The sequence below is a fragment of the Patagioenas fasciata genome, chromosome 22, assembly GCF_037038585.1.
Source record: "Patagioenas fasciata isolate bPatFas1 chromosome 22, bPatFas1.hap1, whole genome shotgun sequence".
Lineage (NCBI taxonomy): Eukaryota > Metazoa > Chordata > Aves > Columbiformes > Columbidae > Patagioenas > Patagioenas fasciata.
The window spans coordinates 7,692,082-7,715,682 of record NC_092541.1 but is presented as its reverse complement, the minus strand read 5'-3'; the positions used below and the strand labels follow the sequence as shown (position 1 = coordinate 7,715,682).

At 58.8% G+C, this 23,601-nt stretch overlaps 1 protein-coding gene across 1 annotated transcript in view; it reads right to left on the bottom strand.

Moving 5' to 3' along the window:
* Positions 1 to 2,853: 2,853 nt before the first annotated feature.
* LOC139829646 (uncharacterized) overlaps positions 2,854 to 23,601 on the bottom strand; it is a 105,477-nt gene continuing 84,729 nt past the window's right edge. The window contains exons 2-5 of the mRNA XM_071818118.1: positions 7,340 to 7,560; positions 4,099 to 4,221; positions 3,279 to 3,343; positions 2,854 to 3,143 (exon numbers count right to left, since the gene is read on the bottom strand). Of these exons, the coding sequence (XP_071674219.1) occupies positions 2,854 to 3,143; positions 3,279 to 3,343; positions 4,099 to 4,221; positions 7,340 to 7,560 (699 nt within the window). The remainder of the gene's footprint in view (positions 3,144 to 3,278; positions 3,344 to 4,098; positions 4,222 to 7,339; positions 7,561 to 23,601) is intronic.

Here is a 23,601-nt window from a genome sequence, read left to right as displayed (position 1 = left end):
TTTCCTTGTTGGATCCCATATTTCCACCCCCAAACCCCAACACCCCCATGTCACATCCCCCTTTCCCCAAACCCCAACACCCCCATGTCACATCCCCCTTTCCCCAAACCCCAACACCCCCATGTCACATCCCCCTTTCCCCCAACACCCCCATGTCACATCCCCCTTTCCCCAAACCCCAACACCCCCATGTCACATCCCCCTTTCCCCCCCAAACCCCAACATCCCCACCTCATATCACCCCATTTCCCCCCCGAACCCCAACATCCCCATGTCCCATCACCCCGTTTCCCCCACCCCGTGTCGGTTGCAGTGTTGACCCTGCTGTCCATGGCGAGCTCCAGCACCGTCCCCGGGAGCTCCAGCGCCATCCCCGGGAGCTCCAGCACCGTCCCCGGGAGCTCCAGCGCCATCCCCAGGAGCTCCAACGCCATCCTCGGGAGCTCCAGTGCCGTCCCTGGGAGCTCCAGTGCCGTCCCTGGGAGCTCCAGTGCCATCCCCGGGAGCTCCAGTGCCATCCCCGGGAGCTCCAGTGCCATCCCCGGGAGCTCCAGTGCCGTCCCTGGGAGCTCCAGTGCCATCCCCAGGAGCTCCAGTGCCATCCCTGGGAGCTCCAGTGCCATCCCTGGAAACTCGAGCGCCATCCCCGGGAGCTCCAGTGCCATCCCTGGGAGCTCCAGTGCCATTCCTGGAAACTCGAGCGCCATCCTCGGGAGCTCCAGTGCCATCCTCGGGAGCTCCAGTGCCATCCCTGGGAGCTCCAGTGCCATTCCTGGAAACTCGAGCGCCATCCCCGGGAGCTCCAGTGCCATCCTCGGGAGCTCCAGTGCCATCCCTGGGAGCTCCAGTGCTGTTCCTGGGAGCTCCAGTGCTGTCCCCGGGAGCTCCAGTGCTGTCCCCGGGAGCTCCAGTGCCATCCCCGGGAGCTCCAGTGCCATCCTCGGGAGCTCCAGTGCTGTCCCCGGGAGCTCCAGTGCCGTCCCCGGAAGCTCCAGTGCCATCCTCGGGAGTGTGTGTGAAGATTGAGGAGAAAGCAGCTGAAATGGAGATGCCGGAGCCAGAGCCGCAGGCCGGGACTGAGCCACCACCAAAGTGCCTGAATATTGAGGAGAAACCAGCTAAAATGGAGATTGTGGTGCCAGCACCAGAGCCACCGGCCGGGACCGAGCCGCCCCCAAAATGCCTTAAAATTGAGGAGAAAGCAGCTGAAATGGTGATTGTGGCACTGGAGCTGCAGGTGGGGACCGAGCCGCCCCCAAAATGCTTTGAAATCAAGGAGAAACCAGGTGAAATGGCCATGCCGGAGTCGGAGCTGCAAGCTGGGATGGAGCCGCCCCCAAAGCGCCTGAAAATTGAGGAGGAACCAGCCGAAACGGTGATTGCGGCACCGGAGCTGCAGGACGGGACCGAGCCACCACCAAAATACCTGAAAATTGAGGAGGAACCAGCCGAAACGGTGATTGCGGCACCAGAGCCACGGGCCGGGACCGAGCCGCCCCTGAAGCACTTGGAAATTGAGAAACCAACCGAAATGGCGATTGTGACGCCGGAACCGCCGGCTGAGACCGAGCCACCACCAAAATGCATGAAAATAGAGGAGAAACCAACCGAAATGGCGATGCTGGAGCCGCAGGCCGGGACCAAGCCACCCCTGAAGCGCTTAAGAATTGAAGGGGAACCAGCCGAAATGGTGATCCCGGAGCCGCAGGCCGGGACCGAGCCGCCCCTGAAGCGCTTTAAAATTGAGGAGAAACCAGCTGAAATGGTGATTGCAGCGCTGGTGCTGGAGCCGCAGGCCGGGACCAAGCAGCCCCCAAAACGCTGGAGAATTGAGGACAAACCATCCGAAATGGCGATGCTGGAGCCGCAAGCCGGGACCGAGCCGCCCCCGAAGCGCCTTAAAATCGAGGAACCAGCCGAAATGGGGATCGCGGCGCCGGAGCAGCGCCCGGGGTAGGTTTGCGCCCTCAGGAAACCCCCGCGCCGAAACCACCGTCGGCTTTCCCACCGGACGGCGCATCCAGAGGGGGTTTTTGGGGAGAAAAGGGGTGAATCTGCGCGTGTTTGAAGAAGCGACCACGGGGGGTTTGGTTTCTCGGCATCGGGTTTGATGGGAAGAGCTGGCGCCCGATCGTCATCTCCGGCACCAGGGGGCGCACGGAACGGGGCCGGAATTGGGCTGAAATCCTGCGAGATTGGGAAAAAACGCCGCTGTGAGATCAACGGGCAGCGGCTGCTCGCGGTGGGAAGAACCGGAAAGGGAAATGGTGGCAAAATGGTGCCGTAAAGCGCCCCGATCTGAGCCGAGAAACAGGGGTTTTGGTGTTTTTCTTTCTATTTAACGCGCTTTCTGCTTTGCTTAATAAACTGGGTCTGGAATGAGTTGAAGTTCGTTAATGCAGCGATTTGTGACAACGGGGGGGTTGAGTTGTTTGATTAATGAAATGTTAATTAAGGGTCTTGTCACACCAGGAGGGATGGAAGGGGGATTTATTTTGGGAGGTCTTGAGATTTATTGCTGTCACGATACCGGGGCCGTCGGTGCCACCCATCACGATACCGGGGCTGTCGGTGCCACCCATCGCGCTACCAGGACCATCGTTGCTGCCCATCACGATACTGGGGCCGTCGTCACTGCTGTTGTGACGATACCAGCGCTGTTGTTGCCACCTGTCGCGATACCAGGACCATCAGTGCTCCCTATTGCGATACCGGGGCCGTCGGTGCCACCCTTCGCAATACCGGGGTCGTTGTTGCTGCCCATTGCGATACCGGGGCTGTCAGTGCTGCCCATCACGATACTGGAGCTGTTGGTTCTGCCCATCACGATACCAGGGCCCCTGTCACTGCCCATCACAATATCAGGGCCGTCAGTGCTGCCATCGCAATACCAGCTCCATCACTGCTGCCCGTCGCGATACCGGGGCTGTCGGTGCTGCTGTCGCGATACCGGGGCTGTTGGTGCTGCTGTCGCGATACCGGGGCCGTCGGTGCTGCTGTCGCGATACCGGGGCTGTTGTCGCTGCCCAACGGTGAGAGGAAAGCTGCGCTTGGAAGGGATTTCCTGTCCAGAGTCCTCATCATCTTGGCCATGCACAGCACAGTGAGATGTTCCCCATCGGAACAGAAACGGTAACTGGGGTCTGTGGAGAGCGCAGGGGGTAAAAGGGGTCTGGGAGGAAACTCTGCCTGAGGAAAAGTGAGACATCCCTTTTCCCTCTGTTTTAGAAACCCCAGCCAACTCGAGAGCATCTTGGGAGGGGTCGAGCTGCACTTACCCAGAGGACACAGCAGCTGGAGGAAGCCAGGAGAGATCGGCGTGGAGAGGACGAGCGCAAGGAGGCTGCAAAAGGGAGAGGAAAGAAATCACTGCCGCGGCCACTGCTGTTGCTGGGATGGGAGACGTGAGGGCCTGGGGAGCTGCGGTGGGGCAGCCGTGGCTGGCAGAGCAGCCCCACGCACCCCTCAGTAGGATGGGAATGAAGAATATGAGGAGCAAAAGTAAGAAAACTCATGGGCTAAGATAAAAAAACACAAGTGAGATAAGTAATTGAAAGAGGAAGAGAGAATAAAACGCAAGGCGTGATGCAAAGACTCGTGGGCTCCCACAAGCACAGGGAGATCCCGCAGACCCCGAGCAATGGCTGCCCTGCAACCCCCTTCCCTCCCTTCTTACTGATGAGCACCACGTTAGGGCGCTGTTGGTGCCACCCATCGCGATACCGGGGCTGTCGGTGCCACCCATCACGATACCGGGGCCGTCGGTGCCACCCATCGCGATACCGGGGCCGTCGGTGCCACCCATCGCGATACCGGGGCTGTCGGTGCCACCCATCGCGATACCGGGGCCGTCAGTGCCACCCATCGCGATACTGGGGCCATCATTGCTGCCCATCACGATACTGGGGCCGTCGTCACTGCTGTTGTGACGATACCAGCGCTGTTGTTGCCACCTGTCGCAATACCAGGACCATCAGTGCTCGCTATTGCGATACCGGGGCTGTCGGTGCCACCCATCGCGATACCGGGGCTGTCGGTGCCACCCATCGCGATACCGGGGCGATACCGGCCCCTCCTGGGGCAGCAGGGGTCCAGTACCAGCACGGTTTGGGGGTGGACCCGCTGGAAAGCAGCTCTGCGAGAAGGACTTGGGAGTTCTGGGTGACATCAGGTTGGCCACAAGTCACCAATGTGTCCTTGTGGTCACGAGGCCGAGGGTACCTGGGGGATATTTATTAAGAAGAGTGTGAGCAGCAGGTGAGAGAGGTGAATCCTCCCCCTCTGCTCCACCCTGGGGAAGCTGCATCTGCAGTTCTGGGTCCAGTTCTGGGCTCCCCAGTTGAAGAAGGACAAGGAGTTACTGGAGGGAGTCCAGTGGAGGGACACAGAGATGCTGAGGGGTCTGGAGCATCATTCTGATCAGGAGAGACTGAGAGAGATGGGGCTGTTGAGCTGGAGAAGAGAAGCTGAGAGGGATGTGATCAATGGGATCAATATCTCAGGTGGGTGTCAGGATGGAGCAGACTCTGTTCAGTGGTGCCCAGCGCCGGGGTGAGGGGCATCGGGCACAGACTGAAACCCAGGAGGCTCCATCTGAACGTAAGGAGAAACTTGCTTGCTGGGAGGTGCCAGAGCGCGGCCCAGGCTGCCCAGAGCGGGTGTGGAGTCTCCTTCTGTGAGACATTCAGACCCCTGGGATCCTGTGTGATCTGCTCTGGGACCCCGCGGGAGCAGGGGGGTTGGACTGGATGATCTCCAGAGGTCCCTTCATCCCAAACCAGAATGGGGTTCTGAGGGAAGGGGAGAGGAGGAAGGGGAGAGGAGGAAGGGGAGAGGAGGAAGGGGAGAGGAGGAAGGGCAGAGAAGAGAAGCTGGGGCTGTGAAACAGAGGGAAAAGGGATGTTTCACTCTTCCCCTCACAAAGTTCCCTGCCAGCCTCCAAATTCTTTTTGATCTCAGGGACCCCCCAGGGATCCCAGAAACCACTGAGACCCCCCCAGACCCACTCGCAAGAACCCCTGGGACCCCCCCCAAACCCAGGTTTTCCCCTTTCTCCCCTCCAGCCCCCCAGGGACCTCACAACCCACCCAGGACCCCCGAGGGGCAGCTGCATGGGGGGGGCTCTGACACCCCAAAAGTGATGGGGCGCATGGGGTGATGTGGACCCCCCTGTGGTGGTTTGGGGGTCCCCAAGTTGCCGTTCCCCCCACTTTACAGCTTTTGTACAAATTGTCTCTATATTCGTAGCTGGGGGAAAAAGCGCCCCCTCCCCAGTGCTGCTCCCACAAACCTGGGGGGGCCTGGGTGGGTCCTCTGGGTCCCCCCCACTGGCACGGGGGGAAAGGAAAGGATTTAGCACAGAAATCACAGCATCACAGTATCACGGTGTGTTTGGGATTGGAAGGGACCTCGAAAGCTCATCCAGTGCAATCCCCTGCTGGAGCAGGAACACCCAGGAGAGGTCGCACAGGAACATGTCCAGGGGGTTTGAACGTCTGCAGGGAAGGAGACCCCACAGCCCCCTGGGCAGCCTGGGCCAGGCTCTGCCACCCTCACTGAGAAGAAGTTCTTTCTCAAATTTAAGTGGAACCTCTTGTGTTCCAGCTTGATCCCATTGCCCCTCGTCCTATAATTGTTTGCCACCGAGAAGAGCCCGGCTCCATCCTCCTGGCACTCACCCTTTATATATTTATAAATATTAATGAGGTCACCCCTCAGTCTCCTCTTCTCCAAACTAAAGAGCCCAGCTCCCTCAGCCTTTCCTCACACGGGAGATGCTCCACTCCCTCCAGCATCTTGGTGGCTGCGCTGGACTCTCTCCAGCAGTTCCCTGTCCTTCTGGAGCTGAGGGGCCACAACTGGACACAATATTCCAGGTGTGGTCTCCCCAGGGCAGAGCAGAGGGGCAGGAGAACCTCTCTGACCCACTGACCACCCCCTTCTAACCCACCCCAGGTCCCATTGGCTTCCTGGCCACAAGGGCCCAGTGCTGGCTCATGGTCACCCTGCTGTGCCCAGGACCCCAGCTCCCTTTCCCTACCCTGCTCTCTAACAGCTCATTCCCCAGCCTATACTGACCCTGGGGTTGTTCCTGCCCAGGTGCAGCACTCTGCACTTCCCCTTGTTAAATCTCACCAGGTTATCCCCCCCAGCTCTCCAGCCTGTCCAGGTCTCTGATGGCAGCACAGCTTCCAGGGTCACCCACTCCTCCCAGCTTGGTGTCCCCAGCAAACCTGCTGACAGTCACTCAATTCCCTCATCCGAATCGTTAACGAATATATTGAATAATATTGGCCCCTGAGGCCCTGCACTGGATCCAGGCCTCAACCGGACTCTGCCCATTGACCACCACTCTCTGGCTTCTCCCTCTCAGCCAGTTTGCACCCCCCACTCCCCACTGCCCAGAGCACCCCTCCCCAGCTCAGCTGTGCGGATGCTGTGCAGACGGTGTCAGAGGCTTTGCTGAAGCCCAGGGAGCCCACACCCACCGCCCGCCCCCTCCATCCACCCGGGTACGTTCCCATGAACGGCGACGGGGTTGGTGGGGATGAACTGAGCTGAATCAAGAGATTGAGCCACGCGCTCAGAGCGATATCGGCTGTTCAACCGCTCAGTCACCGCATTTTTAAACTACAGAATGTAGATCACAGGGGTTTAATTACGGGAAATATTTAACTGTTTAATGATGGATTTTGAATGCGGAGAGGGACCAATGCAGTGGGGTTTAAGCACCACTGCCTCTGACGGACGTTTAATCCCAAGAAATTTAATGGGAAATTAATTTAATTTGGAATGTTCTTTAGCAAACTGTTCAGGTCACTTCTGAGATACAAAAAGTTTTTAAAGCAAAACATTAATCGCAGTAAATTTCCAACAACGCTCCCTTCCGTGAAACCAAAATTCAACAAAAACCTCTAAGAAACGTCAACATTTGTTGGTTTTTAGTTAACGCTCAAATGTCGCGTTTAATGTTACACATTTAATTTATACACTGGAGGCCTCGGTGCGGGGGAACTGGGGGGAGGGTGTGTTAAAGGGACATTGGGGGGCACATTTGGGGCTGTTTTGGGGTCAAAAAGGGGCATTGAGGTTCAGGGGGACTTGAGGGAGTCGCGGGGGGCGGGGACCGATCGGGGGTCCGGGGGGAGCCCCGCAGGGGGATTTGCTGGGGGAGGCAGGGTCAGCAGGGCCTCCCCTCCCCCGCAAAGGGACCCAGGGCCCCCCAAACCTGGTCCCTCCTGCCGGCTGCACCCCAACCCCCACAGCTCCCCTGCACCCCCAGACCCGCCCCGCGCCCCCCACAACCCCCGCACCAACCAAATCCGGCCCCGCCGCTCACCCGGGACGGAACTGGCGGCGATCGCGGTCCCAGCGCGGTGTGAGGAGGATTTTCAACCGCGGAACTGCGGGGGCGACCAGCGGGACCCCCCCACTGCCGCCCGGGGGCAACACGGCGACCGCCCGGGGGCAACACGGCGACCGCCCGGGGGCAACACGGCGACCGCCCGGCCCCGGCCAGCGGGGCCGCAGCCCCGGGCCCCCCGCCCGCCCCCGCAGCCGCTGCAGCCGCAGGAGCCGCCCGTGGCAGCGGCGCTCCGGCGGCAGCAGGGGACGAACCGCCACGGCCGGGCCGCCGCTCCCGGGGCGGGCTGCATGGTCACGCCCCCGGCACCGCCATTGGCCACACAGCCGGCCCGTCACCGTCCCTCGCACCCGTCCCGAGCCGCCATTGGCCTGGAGGCGGCCTCCTGATGCCCATTGGCTGTGCCGCTTCCAGCGGGAAGTCCCTCCCCTTCCCGACACGGCTCCGCGCCTGCGCAGTGCAGCCCCTGCGCAGCCCCGCGGTGGCGCCGTCGCCCCTTGCGGGCTCTCGCTGCTGTTTAATCCAATTCTTTAATTGTGTTCTTTAAACGCGGGATCATGAGAGCACAAGCGAAACAGCGCTGGGTGCGCGGGAGATTCGCTCGGCCCAACACGCACACCTTTAACAACAGGAAGTGTGTTAATTACAGTAAGTGTTCATAATGACCCCAGAACTGTGCATGTTCATGAGGTGATCTCAGAACCGTTTCCACAGCCCTGAGCCCCCTGTTCTCCTGCGCAGTGGCACTGGGTGCATTTGAGGAGGGGTCCTTGGGGTCTTTGGATGAAGGCTCCTCAGCCTCCTCACAGTGGGCTTTGCCCCTTTGGCTCATTGTGAGGAACTGGTGGGACCCAAGCGGCCAAGGCGGTTGAACCCGGCCTGGCGCCCCCTTTTTGCTGGAAATCTTGGCGATCTCGTCTCCTCAAGGTTGCAGCTGGTGCCGTGAAACTTCTGATCTCGGCATTTGATGAAGTTCAGCCGCAGGTGTTAGTGACGGGATCGGTTTTACAAGGTGTTCCCTTCTGGAACAGGTATGGGATGGGCCTTGGCTGGCTCTGCCCTGGGTACCACTGATCTGTTACAGTTGGATCCCTGGGTATCACTGATCTGTTACAGTTGGATCCCTGGGTATCACTGATCTGTTACAGCTGGATCCCTGGGTATCACTGACCTGTTACAGTTGGATCCCTGGGTATCACTGATCTGTTACGGTTGGATCCCTGGGTATCACTGACCTGTTACAGTTGGATCCCTGGGTATCACTGATCTGTTACGGTTGGATCCCTGGGTATCACTGATCTGTTACAGTTGGATCCCTGGGTGTCACTGATCTGTTACAGTTGGATCCCTGGGTGTCACTGATCTGTTACAGTTGGATCCCTGGGTATCACTGACCTGTTACGGTTGGATCCCTGGGTATCACTGACCTGTTACGGTTGGATCCCTGGGTATCACTGACCTGTTACGGTTGGATCCCTGGGTAACACTGACCTGTTACGGTTGGATCCCTGGGTATCACTGACCTGTTACGGTTGGATCCCTGGGTATCACTGACCTGTTACGGTTGGATCCCTGGGTATCACTGATCTGTTACGGTTGGATCCCTGGGTATCACTGATCTGTTACGGTTGGATCCCTGGGTATCACTGACCTGTTACGGTTGGATCCCTGGGTATCACTGACCTGTTACGGTTGGATCCCTGGGTATCACTGACCTGTTACGGTTGGATCCCTGGGTATCACTGATCTGTTACGGTTGGATCCCTGGGTATCACTGATCTGTTACGGTTGGATCCCTGGGTGTCACTGATCTGTTACGGTTGGATCCCTGGGTATCACTGACCTGTTACAGTTGGATCCCTGGGTGTCACTGATCTGTTACGGTTGGATCCCTGGGTATCACTGATCTGTTACGGTTGGATCCCTGGGTATCACTGACCTGTTACGGTTGGATCCCTGGGTATCACTGACCTGTTACGGTTGGATCCCTGGGTATCACTGACCTGTTACGGTTGGATCCCTGGGTATCACTGACCTGTTACGGTTGGATCCCTGGGTGTCACTGATCTGTTACGGTTGGATCCCTGGGTGTCACTGATCTGTTACGGTTGGATCCCTGGGTATCACTGACCTGTTACGGTTGGATCCCTGGGTATCACTGACCTGTTACGGTTGGATCCCTGGGTGTCACTGACCTGTTACGGCTGGATCCCTGGGTGTCACTGACCTGTTACAGCTGGATCCCTGGGTATCACTGACCTGTTACGGTTGGATCCCTGGGTATCACTGATCTGTTACGGTTGGATCCCTGGGTATCACTGACCTGTTACAGTTGGATCCCTGGGTGTCACTGATCTGTTACGGTTGGATCCCTGGGTATCACTGACCTGTTACGGTTGGATCCCTGTGTATCACTGACCTGTTACAGTTGGATCCCTGTGTATCACTGACCTGTTACGGTTGGATCCCTGTGTATCACTGACCTGTTACGGCTGGATCCCTGGGTATCACTGACCTGTTACGGTTGGATCCCTGGGTGTCACTGATCTGTTACAGTTGGATCCCTGGGTATCACTGATCTGTTACGGTTGGATCCCTTGGTATCACTGACCTGTTACAGTTGGATCCCTGGGTGTCACTGACCTGTTACGGTTGGATCCCTGGGTATCACTGATCTGTTACGGTTGGATCCCTGGGTATCACTGACCTGTTACGGTTGGATCCCTGGGTATCACTGACCTGTTACGGTTGGATCCCTGGGTATCACTGACCTGTTACGGTTGGATCCCTGGGTATCACTGACCTGTTACGGTTGGATCCCTGGGTATCACTGACCTGTTACGGTTGGATCCCTGGGTATCACTGACCTGTTACGGTTGGATCCCTGGGTATCACTGACCTGTTACGGTTGGATCCCTGGGTGTCACTGATCTGTTACGGTTGGATCCCTGGGTATCACTGACCTGTTACGGTTGGATCCCTGGGTGTCACTGACCTGTTACAGCTGGATCCCTGGGTGTCACTGACCTGTTACAGCTGGATCCCTGGGTATCACTGACCTGTTACGGTTGGATCCCTGGGTATCACTGATCTGTTACGGTTGGATCCCTGGGTATCACTGACCTGTTACGGTTGGATCCCTGTGTATCACTGACCTGTTACGGTTGGATCCCTGGGTATCACTGACCTGTTACGGTTGGATCCCTGTGTATCACTGACCTGTTACGGTTGGATCCCTGGGTATCACTGACCTGTTACGGTTGGATCCCTGGGTGTCACTGATCTGTTACGGTTGGATCCCTGGGTATCACTGATCTGTTACGGTTGGATCCCTGGGTATCACTGATCTGTTACGGTTGGATCCCTGGGTATCACTGACCTGTTACGGTTGGATCCCTGGGTGTCACTGACCTGTTACGGTTGGATCCCTGGGTGTCACTGATCTGTTACGGTTGGATCCCTGGGTATCACTGATCTGTTACGGTTGGATCCCTGGGTATCACTGATCTGTTACGGTTGGATTAACTTTAAGACAGTAACCAAACCTTATTCTTAAAGTTGATGTAGATTTACGATATATTCTTTTAAAGGTAGCTGTAACCAAGCCTTATTCTTAAAGTTGACATACATTTATGATATATTCTTCTAAAGCAGGTAGCTGTAGCCAAGCCTTATTCTTAAGGTTGACATACATTTACGATATATTCTTTATAGGTAGCTGTAACCAAGCCTTATTCTTAAAGCTGACATACATTTATGATATATTCTTCTAAAGCAGGTAGCTGTAGCCAAGCCTTATTCTTAAGGTTGACATACATTTACGATATATTCTTTATAGGTAGCTGTAACCAAGCCTTATTCTTAAAGCTGACATACATTTATGATATATTCTTCTAAAGCAGGTAGCTGTAGCCAAGCCTTATTCTTAAGGTTGACATACATTTACGATATATTCTTTATAGGTAGCTGTAACCAAGCCTTATTCTTAAAGCTGACATACATTTATGATATATTCTTCTAAAGCAGGTAGCTGTAACCAAGCTTTATTCTTAAGGTTGACATACATTTATGATATATTCTTTTAAAGCAGGTAGCTGTAACCAAGCTTTATTCTTAAGGTTGACATACATTTATGATTTATTCTTTTCAAGTTGGTACCTTAGAAATAACTGATAAACATGTGAATGTTGCTTAACATCTCTTAGACAGACAGTTTGTGTTAGAATAGGTGTGGGATGTGCTCATGGTTGTCAGGGGTTATAAGGAATATGTGTGTGACCAACTTGTATAAATAAGGTGCAGTCTGAATCAGCTGTTGGAAGCTCTGGGTGCGAACCCCGGGTTTCCCAGCGCTGGAATAAAGCACCGCATGGAGCTGCGCCCGTGGTTCCGTGTCCTGATCACTGACACCGCTGTCATCGCTGTCACAATGGGCCGTGGGGACAAAGGGGGTCCCCATGGTACAACAATGGGCCTTGGGGACAAATGAGGTCCCAAGGATGTCACAATGGGCCCTGGGGACAAAGCGAGGGTCCCTAGGATATCACAATGGGCTCTGGTGACAAAGGGGTCCCCAGAATGTCACAATGGGCTCTGGGGACAAGGGGGGTCCCACCCTGTCACAATGGGCCCTGGGGACAAAGAGGGGTCCCCAGGATGTCACAATAGGCTCTGGGGACAAAGGGGGCTCCCCAGGATGTCACAATGGGCTCTGCGGACAAAGGGGGTCCCCAGGATGTCACAATGGGCCCTGGGGACAAGGGGGGGTCCTGGGATGTCACAATGGGCCCTGGGGACAAAGGGCATCCTAAGGATGTCACAATGGGCCCTGGGGACAATGGGGGATCCCCAGGATGTCACAATGGGCCCTGGGAACAAGGGGGGTCCCACCCTGTCACAATGGGCCCTGGGGACAAAGGTGGGATCCCCATGGTGCCACGATGGGCCCTGGGGACAAAGGGGGGGTCCCCAGGATTTCATAATGGGCCCTGGGAACAATGGGGGGTCCTGGGACGTCACAATGGGCCCTGGGGACAAAGGGGGTGTCCCAGGATGTCACAATAGGCCCTGGGGACAAAGGTGGTTCCCCTGAACGTCACAATGGGCCCTGGGGACAAAGGGGGGTCCCCAGGACGTCACAATGGGCCCTGAGGAGAAAGGGGGGGTTCCCCCGGATTTCACAATGGGCCCTAAGGAAAATGGGGGGTCCTGGGACATCACAATGGGACTGGAGACAAGGGGGTTCCCCAGGATGTCACAATAGGCCCTGGGGACAAAGAGAGGTCCCCTGAATGTCACAATGGGCCCTGAGGACAAGCGGGGTCCCCACGGTGTCACAATGGGCCCTGGGGACAAAGGGGGTCCCCAGGATGTTCACAATGGACCCTGGGGACAAGGGGGGGTCCTCGGACATCACAATGGGCCCTGGAGACAAGGGGGGGTCCCCAGTATGTCACAATAGGCCCTGGGGACAAAGAGGGGTCTTGATGGTGTCACAATGGGCCCTGGGGACAAAGACGGTCCCCACGATATCACAATGGGCCCCGGGGGCCAAAGGTGGGTCCCCTGAATGTCACAATGCGCCCTGGGGACAATGGGGGGTCCAGGGATGTCACAATGGGCCCTGGGGACAAAGGGGGTCCCCAGGATGTTCACAATGGGCCCTGGGGACAAAGCGGGGGTCGCCAGGATATCACAATGGGCCCTGGGGACAAAGAGAGTCCCCAGGATGGCACAATGGGCCCTGGGGACAGGGGGGTCCCCACTGTGTCACAACGGGCCCTGGGGACAAAGGGGCGTCCTGTGATGTCACAATGAGCCCTGGAGACAAGGGGGGGTCCTGGAATGTCACAATGGGCCCTGGGACAATTGGGGGTCCCCAGGATGTCACAATGGACACTGGGGACAAGGGGATACCCAAGATGTCACAATGGGCCCTGGGGACAAAAAAGGTCCCCACCCTGTCACAATGGGCCCTTGGGACAAAGGGTGATCCCCAGGATGTCACAATGGGCCCTGGGGACAATGGGGGTCCCCACGGTGTCAGAACGGGCCCTGGGGACAAAGTGGAATCCTGGAATGTCACAATGGTCCCCAGTGACAAAGGCGGTCCCATGGTGCCACAATGGACCCTCGGGACAAAGGGAATCCCCAGGATTTCACAATGAACACTGGGGACAAGGGGGTCCTGGGACATTACTATGGACCCAGGGGACAAAGGGGGATCCCCAGGATGTCACAATGGGCTCTGGGGAAAATGGGGAGTCCTAGAATGTCACAATGGGCCCTGGGCACATAGTGGGTCCCCATGGTGTCACAATGGGCCCAAGTGACAAGAGTGGTCCCCAAGGTGACACTATGGGCCCTGGGGACAAGGGGGTCCCTCGGATATCACAATGGGCCCTGGGGACGAAGGAGGTCCCCATGGTGCCACAGTGGGTCCTGGGAAAAAACAGGGTCCCCAAGATGTCACTATGGGCCCTCGGGACAACGGGGGGTCCTGGGACGTCGCAATGGGCCCTGGGGACAAAGGGGATCCCTATGGTGTCACAATGGGCCCTTGGGACAATGGGGGGGTCCACAGGATGTCACAATGGGGTCTTGGGACAAAGAGGGTCCCCAGGATGTCACAATGGGCCCTGGGGACCACGGTGGGTCCTGGGATGTCACAATGGGCCCCAGTGACAAAGAGGGTCCCCATGGTGCCACAATGGACCCTGGGGACAAAGGGGGTCCCCAGGATGTCCCAATGGGCCCTGGGGACAAGGAGGGTCCCCACAGTGCCACGATGGGCCCTGCGGACAAGGGTGTCCACATGGTGTCACAATGGGTCCTGGGGACAAAGTGGGGTCCTGGGATGCCACAGTGGGCCCCAGTGACAAAGGGGGTCCCCATGGTGCCACGATGGGCCCTGCGGACAAGGGGTGTCCCTGAATGTCACAATGGGCCCTGGGGACAAGGGAGGTCCCCACAGTGTCACAATGGGCCCTGGGGACAAAGAGGCGTCCTGTGATGTCACAAGGGGCCCTGGAGACAAAGGGGGTCCACATGGTGCCACAATGGGCCCTGGGGACTAAGTGGGGTCCTGGGATGTCACAATGGGCCCTGGGGACAAAGGAGGTCCCCATGGTGCCACAATGGGCCTTGGGAACAATGGGGTCTCCCCAGGAGGTCACAATGGGCCCTGGGGACCTGGGGTATCCTGACGGTTTCACCATGGGCCATGGGGACAAACGGAGTCCCTAGAATGCCACAATGGGTCCTGGGAACAAGTGGCGTCCCCATGGTGTCGCAATGGGCCCTGGGGACAAAGGGGGGTCCCCAGGATGTCACAATGGGCCCTGGAGACAATGGGGGGTTTTGGGATGTCACGATGGGCTCTGAGGACAAGGGGGTTCCTGGGATGCCACAATGGGCACCAGTGACAAAGGGGGTCCCCATGGTGCCACAATGGGCCTTGGGGACAATGGGGTCTCCCCAGGAGGTCACAACGGGCCCTGGGGACATGAGTAACCTGACGGTGTCACAATGGGCCCTGGGGACAAAGGGGTGTCCCCTGAATGTCACAATGGGCCCTGGGGACAATGGGGGGTCCTGGGATGTCACAATGGGCCCCAGTGACAAATGGGGTCCCCATGGTGTCACCATGGGCCATGGGGACAAAGGGAGTCCCCAGAATGCCACAATGGGTCCTGGGAACAAGTGGGGTCCCCATGGTGTCACAATGGGCCCTGGGGACAAAGGGGGTCCCCAGAATGTCACAATGGGCACTGGGAACATAGGGGGGGTCCCCATGGTGTCACAACGGGCCCTGGAGACAAACGGGGTCCCCAAAATGTCACAATGGACCCTGGGAACAATGGGGGGTCCTGGGATGTCACAATGGGCCCCAGGGACAAATGTGGTCCCCCTGGTGTCTACAATGGGCCCTCGGGACAAAGTGGAGTCCTGGGATGTCACAATGGGCCCCAGTGACAAAGGGGGTCCCTATGGTGCCACAGTGAGTCCTGGGGACAAAGGGGGTGCCCAGAATGTCACAATGGGCCCTGCAGACAATGAGGGTTCCTGGGACGTCACAATGGGCCCCAGGAACAATAGGGTCCCTAAGATGTCACAATGGTCCCTGGGGTCCCCCGTCATCCCCAGGGCCCATTGTGACATCCTGGGGACGCCCTTGTCCCCAGTGCCTATTGTGACATCCTGGGGACCCCCTTTGTCCCCAGGGCCCATTGTGACGTCCCAGGACCCCCCATTGTCTCCAGGGCGCATTGTGACATCCAAGGACCCCCCCTTGTCCTCAGGGCCCATTGTGACATCCTGGGGACCCCTTTGTCCCCAGGGTCCATTGTGACATCCCAGGACCCCCCTTTTACCCCAGGGCCCATTGTGACACCATGGGGAACCCCCTTGTCACTGGGGACGCATTGTCACACAATGGGGACCCCCCCTTTGTCTCAGGTGCCCATTGTGACATCCTGGGGACCCCCTTTATCCCCAGGACCCATTGTGACGTCCCAGGACCCTCCATAGTCCCCAGAGCCCATTGTGACATCCTGGGGTCCCCCCTTTCCCCCAGGGCCCATTGTGACATCCTGGGGACCCCGTTTGTCCCCAGGGCCCATTGTGACATCCCAGGGCCCCACTTTGTCCCCAGGGCCCATTGTGACATCCTGGTGACTCCCTTTGTCCCCAGGGCCCATTGTGGCACCATGGGGACCCTCTTCGTCACTGGGGCCCATTGTCACATCCCAGGACCCCACTTTGTCTTAGAAGGTCACTGATCGGACTACTGGTACATCCTGACTCTGCTTTCTCAATAAACATTGAAGAACACCTGGGGTTTGTTTGCTCCAAGGGAAAACTTCCCTGCCACGGTTCCTGGTTCCCGGTCCTGTTTCCCGGTCCGGTTTGGCTTCGCTATCAGAACAGCTGCTGCCTCCACAGCCGCGCTCAGAGTCCCCGTTGTGACACTGGGATGGCGGGAGAAGGGGGGTGGCGGGGGCGGCAGCGGCGGCGATTGGGGGGGGGCAGTCGGGGCTGGGCGGACAAGCGGCGGCTGCTGCGGCTCCTCAGGCAGCGACAGCAGCAGCGATCGGGGGGACGTGGGGGGCGGACAAGCGGCGGCTGCTGCGGCTCCTCAGGCAGCGACAGCAGCAGCGATCGGGGGGACGTGGGGGGCGGACAAGCGGCGGCTCCTGCGGCTCCTCAGGCAGCGACAGCAGCAGCGATCGGGGGGACGTGGGGGGCGGACAAGCGGCGGCTGCTGCGGCTCCTCAGGCAGCGACAGCAGCAGCGATCGGGGGGACGTGGGGGGCGGACAAGCGGCGGCTCCTGCGGCTCCTCAGGCAGCGACAGCAGCAGCGATCGGGGGGACGTGGGGGGCGGACAAGCGGCGGCTCCTCCGGCCGCGGCCAGGACGTGGCTTCGCCGGCACCGGGGCCCGAGACCGCGCGCTGTGGGGCTGCGGGGCGGCTGTGGGGCCGGGGGTCTCCGGGGGTCCCGCAGCGGCCGCTGTGGGGCGGGATGGGGCGGCTGTGGAATTACCTGTGGGGCACTCATGGGGCTGCTGTAGGGGTCTTAAGAGGCATGTCTGGAGCACTTATGGGGCGACTATGGGGCAGGTGCTGGGCTGCTACAGCGGGACCTGTGGGGCAGCCATAGGGCTGCTATGGGGTTGGTTATGGGTCACAGATGGGAGGGGGCAGCTGGGTGTGGCCCCGCCTACATGGGGTGGGGTCAGTGCCGAGGGGCGGGTACTGAGAGGGCACGCCCACGGGGAGCCCCTCGGGGGGGCGGAGCCTCTGTGTCACGCCCCATGGGAGGTGGTCTGGGGGTGGGCATTCTCTGGGGCACGCCCCCATGGGAGGAGCCTCTTGGGGTAGGGAGAGGGTGCGGTCAACATGGCACGGCCCCAAGGGGGCGTGGCTTAGCTCGGGAAGAGGTGGAGCCGAGAAGGGGCTGCCCGACCCGGCTCTCCAGGCGGCTCTGAGACGGAGCGGAGCGGGCCGGGCGGGGCCGGGCCGGGCACTCCCCGGGGCCTCGCAGAAACAGCGGCGCAGCGAGTCCGCTCCGGGCTCCAACGGTGCGCGCACGTGGCCGCCGAGAGCGCCCCGTGCACCTCGCAGCGCCCATTTCTGCGCATGCGCATTGGGAAGCCCTCGAGACAACCCTTCCCCCGCGGCCCGCCCCTTCTCTTCCCTCTCCGCAATCTGATTGGCCAGCTAAGCACGTCAATTTCCATTCTCTCCGCCTATCATCACCCGTCCCCGTTTGTCCCGCGCTGCGCTCTGATCCGGTGTCTATTTACACTTAAATACATTTAAACTTCCATTTTAACACTCAGGTATCTTTTCAAATTTACAGATTTTGACATATTTACAATTATATATATTTAGACTGGGATATCGATTTACATTTATTAATAAATTAAAGGTATGTATACGGCTGTGAGTGGATATATATAGATGATATTTATTACCTTTTTAGACTATGTAACACGTAGTAATTATACAGAGCTCTGCCTACTCACACTTTTTTCTATTTTAAGTTCCTATCTAGATATTTTTTTCTTTTTCAAGTCCTTCACTTTTTAATCTACAAATAGATAAGATGTTTGTATTCTTAAAACCATCAACAGAAATTTTTTACATTCTAAAATCCTTTATATAACAGAGTAGAAAAGGGGTTTTATTTTAAAATCATTTTATATCTACATGAATACCATTCTGCAATATATAAATACAAACGACAGACTTCTCTCTGTTTGAAATTCTCACGCTCATATTTACAGGGTTTAATAAGTTTTATCCTCCCCCAGGAATTTTCAGGCATTTTTGGACTGTGACCCCCTCTTTTCAGGGGGACTCCCTTTTGAGCCCCACATTGTGGGGGATTTGAGGGATTTTCTTGCAGTCAGTGAACATTGTATGGAACTGAACTGAACTGAACAGGGCTCTGAGGCCTCTGTGTCCTGCAAGAGAGCAGGAGAGCAGGAGTGGAGCAGCCCCCGTGTCTACGTGACTGTGCAGCCTTCTTCAGTGTTGGAACCGAGCTGCTTCGCCTTCTGTTTGTCCACGTGCACACACACCATTCCTCACTGGAAAACAGGCAGAAACCTTTCCACACGCACCCAGGTCTGTGCACCCAGGCCTTGTCTATTCCTGTCGGGTTTGCTGGGCTCTGTCAGGCTCCTCTGGCTCTGTCGTGCTGTGACAGCCTCTGTCAGGCCCTGCCAGACTCCACTGTTCGCTGTCAGGCGCTGTCGGGATTTGTCGGCCCCTGTTGAGTTCTATCAGGCTCTGTCAAGCCCTGTTGGGCTCTGTCGCGCTTTGTCAGGCTCTGCCTGGCTTTATCATGTTCCATAAGTGCTCCAAAAACTGGATGCTCTTGCGATGCTTGTATTCACACAATTATCGCATATTCATCACAATTTGGGGGAATTTTTAGCATCAAACGCATCTATAGTAAGAAAAAATGTCATAAACCTAGGGTTAGACTGAGGTTAATAATTTCATGGTCTTTGCTGCCATCTAGCGTCCCTTAAGAGAATGCACAGAACACACATTCGGAGGTGCCTGCAGGTATGTGCCTGTTCTTGGACGAACCTGTGCGCGAAAGCCTTAGTGCCTATAAACGTTGGTCTGTCCACATGTGAGTGCCTTGATGTCAGCTCCATTTATGCTAAAGCTGGAGCATCATCGTTCAGACGTGTGCGTGTGTGCAGTGTGCCAAACATCCACGCACGTGTTTACCCTCAAGCATGTCAGTACATTTCACGTACGCCTTTCTGTCAATAGATGGGACTGGGCACGCTTGTGGAAGTGTGCGTGTGTGTGGCCACGTGTTTGCTTACACATCAGTGTGTAGCTGCGTGTGCGTGCACGCGGTGCTGGGTGCACATACCTGGGTGCCCCACAGGTCCCGCTGTAGCAGCCCAGCACCTGCCCCATAGTCGCCCCATAAGTGCTCCAGACATGCCTCTTAAGAGCCCCTACAGCAGCCCCATGAGTGCCCCACAGGTAATTCCACAGCCGCCCCATCCCGCCCCACAGCGGCCGCTGCGGGACCCCCGGAGACCCCCGGCCCCACACCCGCCCCGCAGCCCCACAGCGCGCGGTCTCGGGCCCCGGTGCCGGCGAAGCCACGTCCTGGCCGCGGCCGGAGGAGCCGCCGCTTGTCCGCCCCCCACGTCCCCCCGATCGCTGCTGCTGTCGCTGCCTGAGGAGCCGCAGCAGCCGCCGCTTGTCCGCCCCCCACGTCCCCCCGATCCCTGCTGCTGTCGCTGCCTGAGGAGCCGCAGCAGCCGCCGCTTGTCCGCCCCCCACGTCCCCCCGATCGCTGCTGCTGTCGCTGCCTGAGGAGCCGCAGCAGCCGCCGCTTGTCCGCCCCCCACGTCCCCCCGATCGCTGCTGCTGTCGCTGCCTGAGGAGCCGCAGCAGCCGCCGCTTGTCCGCCCCTCACGTCCCCCCGATCGCTGCTGCTGTCGCTGCCTGAGGAGCCGCAGCAGCCGCCGCTTGTCCGCCCCCCACGTCCCCCCGATCGCTGCTGCTGTCGCTGCCTGAGGAGCCGCAGCAGCCGCCGCTTGTCCGCCCCCCACGTCCCCCCGATCGCTGCTGCTGTCGCTGCCTGAGGAGCCGCAGCAGCCGCCGCTTGTCCGCCCCTCCACGTCCCCCCGATCGCTGCTGCTGTCGCTGCCTGAGGAGCCGCAGCAGCCGCCGCTTGTCCGCCCCCCACGTCCCGCCGATCGCTGCTGCTGTCGCTGCCTGAGGAGCCGCAGCAGCCGCCGCTTGTCCGCCCCCCCACGTCCCCCCGATCGCTGCTGCTGTCGCTGCCTGAGGAGCTGCAGCAGCCGCCGCTTGTCCGCCCCGCCACGTCCCCCCGATCGCTGCTGCTGTCGCTGCCTGAGGAGCCGCAGCAGCCGCCGCTTGTCCGCCCCCCACGTCCCCCCGATCGCTGCTGCTGTCGCTGCCTGAGGAGCCGCAGCAGCCGCCGCTTGTCCGCCCCCCCACGTCCCCCCGATCGCTGCTGCTGTCGCTGCCTGAGGAGCCGCAGCAGCCGCCGCTTGTCCGCCCAGCCCCGACTGCCCCCCCCCAATCGCCGCCGCTGCCGCCCCCGCCACCCCCCTTCTCCCGCCATCCCGGTGTCACAACGGGGACTTTGAGCGCGGCTGTGGAGGCAGCAGCTGTTCTGATAGCGAAGCCAAACCGGACCGGGAAACAGGACCGGGAACCAGGAACCGTGGCAGGGAAGTTTTCCCTTGGAGCAAACAAACCCCAGGTGTTCTTCAATGTTTATTGAGAAAGCAGAGTCAGGATGTACCAGTAATCTGATCAGTGACCTTCTAAGACAAAGTGGGGTCCTGGGATGTCACAATGGGCCCCAGTGACAAAGAGGGTCCCCATGGTGCCACAATGGGCCCTGGGGACAAAGGGAGTCACCAGGATGTCACAATGGGCCCTGGGGACAAGGGGGGTCCCACCCTGTAACAATGGGCCCTGGGGACAAAGTGGGGCCCTGGGATGTCACAATGGGCCCTGGGGACAAACGGGGTCCTGGGACGTCACAATGGGTCCTGGGGACAAAGAGGGGTCCCCAGGATGTCACAATGGGCACTTGAGAGAAAGGTGGGGTCCCCATTGTGTCACAATGCGTCCCCAGTGACAAGAGGGTTCCCCATGGTGTCACAATGGGCCCTGGGGACAAGGGGGGTCCCACCCTGTAACAATGGGCCCTGGGGACAAAGTGGGGCCCTGGGATGTCACAATGGGCCCTGGGGACAAACGGGGTCCTGGGACGTCACAATGGGCCCTGGGGACAAAGAGGGGTCCCCAGGATGTCACAATGGGCACTTGAGACAAAGGTGGGGTCCCCATTGTGTCACAATGCGTCCCCAGTGACAAGAGGGTTCCCCATGGTGTCACAATGGGCCCTGGGGACAATTGGGGGTCCTGGGATGTCACAATGGGCCGTGAGGACAACAGGGGGTCCCCACGGTGTCAAAATGGGCCCTGGTGACATACGGGGCAGCCCAGGATGTCACAATGGGCCCTGGGGACAAAGAGGGGTCCCCAGGATGTTCACAATGGGCCCTGGAGACAGTGGGGGGTCCAGAAGTGTCACAATGGGCCCTGGGGACAAAGGGGGCTCCCCAGGATGTCACAATGGGCTCTGGGGACAAAGGGGGTCCCCACGGTGTCACAATGCACCCTGGGGACAATGGGGGGTCCTGGGACATCACAATGGGCCCTGGGGACACAGGGGTCCCAAGGATGTGATAATGGGCTCTGGGGACAAGTGGGGTCCCCAGGATGTCACAATGGGCCCTGGGGAGAAAGGGGTGGTCCCCATGGTGTCACAATGGGCCCTAGTGACAAGGAGGGTCCCCACGGTTCCACGATGGGCCCTGGGGACAAGGGGGTCCACCAGATGTCACAATGGGCCCTGGGGAAAACAGGGGGTCCCCACGGTGTCACAATGGGCCCTGGGGACAAAGGGAGGTCCTAGGACGTCACAGTGGGCCCTGGGGACAAAGTGGGGTCCCCTGAATGTCACATTGGGACCTGCAGACAAAGGGGGGTCCTGGGATGTCACAATGGGCCCCAGTGACAAAGGGGGTCCCCAGGATGTCACAACAGGCCCTGGGGACAAAGAGGGCTCTCCTGAATGTCAAAATGGGCCCTGGGGACAAGGGGGGACCCCAGGATGCAACAACGGGCCCTGGGGACAAAGAGGGGTCCCCTGAATGTCACAAAGGGCCCTGGAGACAAGGGGTGTCCTGGGATGTCACAATGGGCCCCAGTGACAAAGGGCGTCCCTGTGGTGCCAAAATGGGCCCTGGGGACAAAGGGGGTCCCCAGGATGTCACAATGGGTCCTGGGGACAAAGGGAATCCCCATGGTGCCACAATGGACCCTAGTGACAAACGAGGTCCCCAGGATGTCACAACGGGCCCTGGGGACAAAGGGGGGTCCTGGGATGTCACAATGGGCCCTGGGGACAAAGATGAGTCCCCTAAATGTCACAATGGGCCCTGGAGACAGAGGGGCTCCCCATGGTGCCACAATGGGCCCTGAGGAAAAAGCGGGGTCGCCAGGATGTCACAATGGGCTCTTGGAAAAATGGAGGGTCCAGGGACGTCACAATGGGCCCTGGGGACAAAGGAGGTCCCCAGTATGTCACAATGACCCCTTGGGACAACGGGGCCATTGTGGACATCACAATGGGTCCTGGGAACAAAGTGGGGTCCCCAGGATGTCACAATGGGCCCTGGGGACAAAGGGGGTCCCCAGAATTTCACAATGGACCCTGGGGACAAAGGGAGTCCCCACACTGTCACAATAGGCCCTGGGGACAAAGGGTGTGCCCAGGATGTCACAATGGGTCCTGGGGACAAAGGGGGTCCCCAGGATTTCACAATGGGCCCTGGGGACAAAGGGGGTCCCCATGGTGCCACAATGGACCCTGGGGACAAAGGGCATCCCCATGGTGCCACAATGGACCCTAGTGACAAACGAGGTCCCCAGGATGTCACAACGGGCCCTAGGGACAAAGGGGGGTCCCCAGGATGTCAAAATAGGCCCTGGGGACAAAGGGGGGGCCTGGGACATCACAATGGGCCCTGGGGACAATGGGGGGTCCTGGGATGTCACAATGAGCCCTGGGCACAATTGGGGGGTCCTTAGATGTCACAACGGGCTCTGGGGACAAAGGGCGTCTCCAGGATGTCACAATGGGCCCTGGGGACAAAGTGGGGTCCTGAAATGTCACAATGGGCCCTGGGCACAAAGGGGGTTCCCAGGATGTCACAATGGGCTCTGAGGACAACGGGGATTCCAACGGTGTCACAATGGGCCCTTGGGACAAAGGCTGTCCCCTGAATGTCACAATGGGCCCTGGGGAACAAGGGGGTTCCCAAGATGTCACAATGGGCTCTGGGGACAAGGGGGGGTCCTGGGACATCACAGTGGGCCATGGGGAACAAGGGGGTCCCCAGGATGTCACAATGGGCTCTGGGGACAAAGGGGGGTCCCCATGGTGTCACAATGGGTCCCCAGTGACAAGGAGGTGTCCCCATGGTGTCACAATAGGCCCTGGGGACAAAGTGGGGTCCAAGAATGTCACAATGGGCCCTGGGGACAAAAGGGCTTGCCATGGTGCCACAATGGGCCCTGGGGTCAAAGGGGGTGTCCCCATGGTGCCACAACGGGCCCTGGGAGCAAGGGGGTGGCCAGGATGTCACA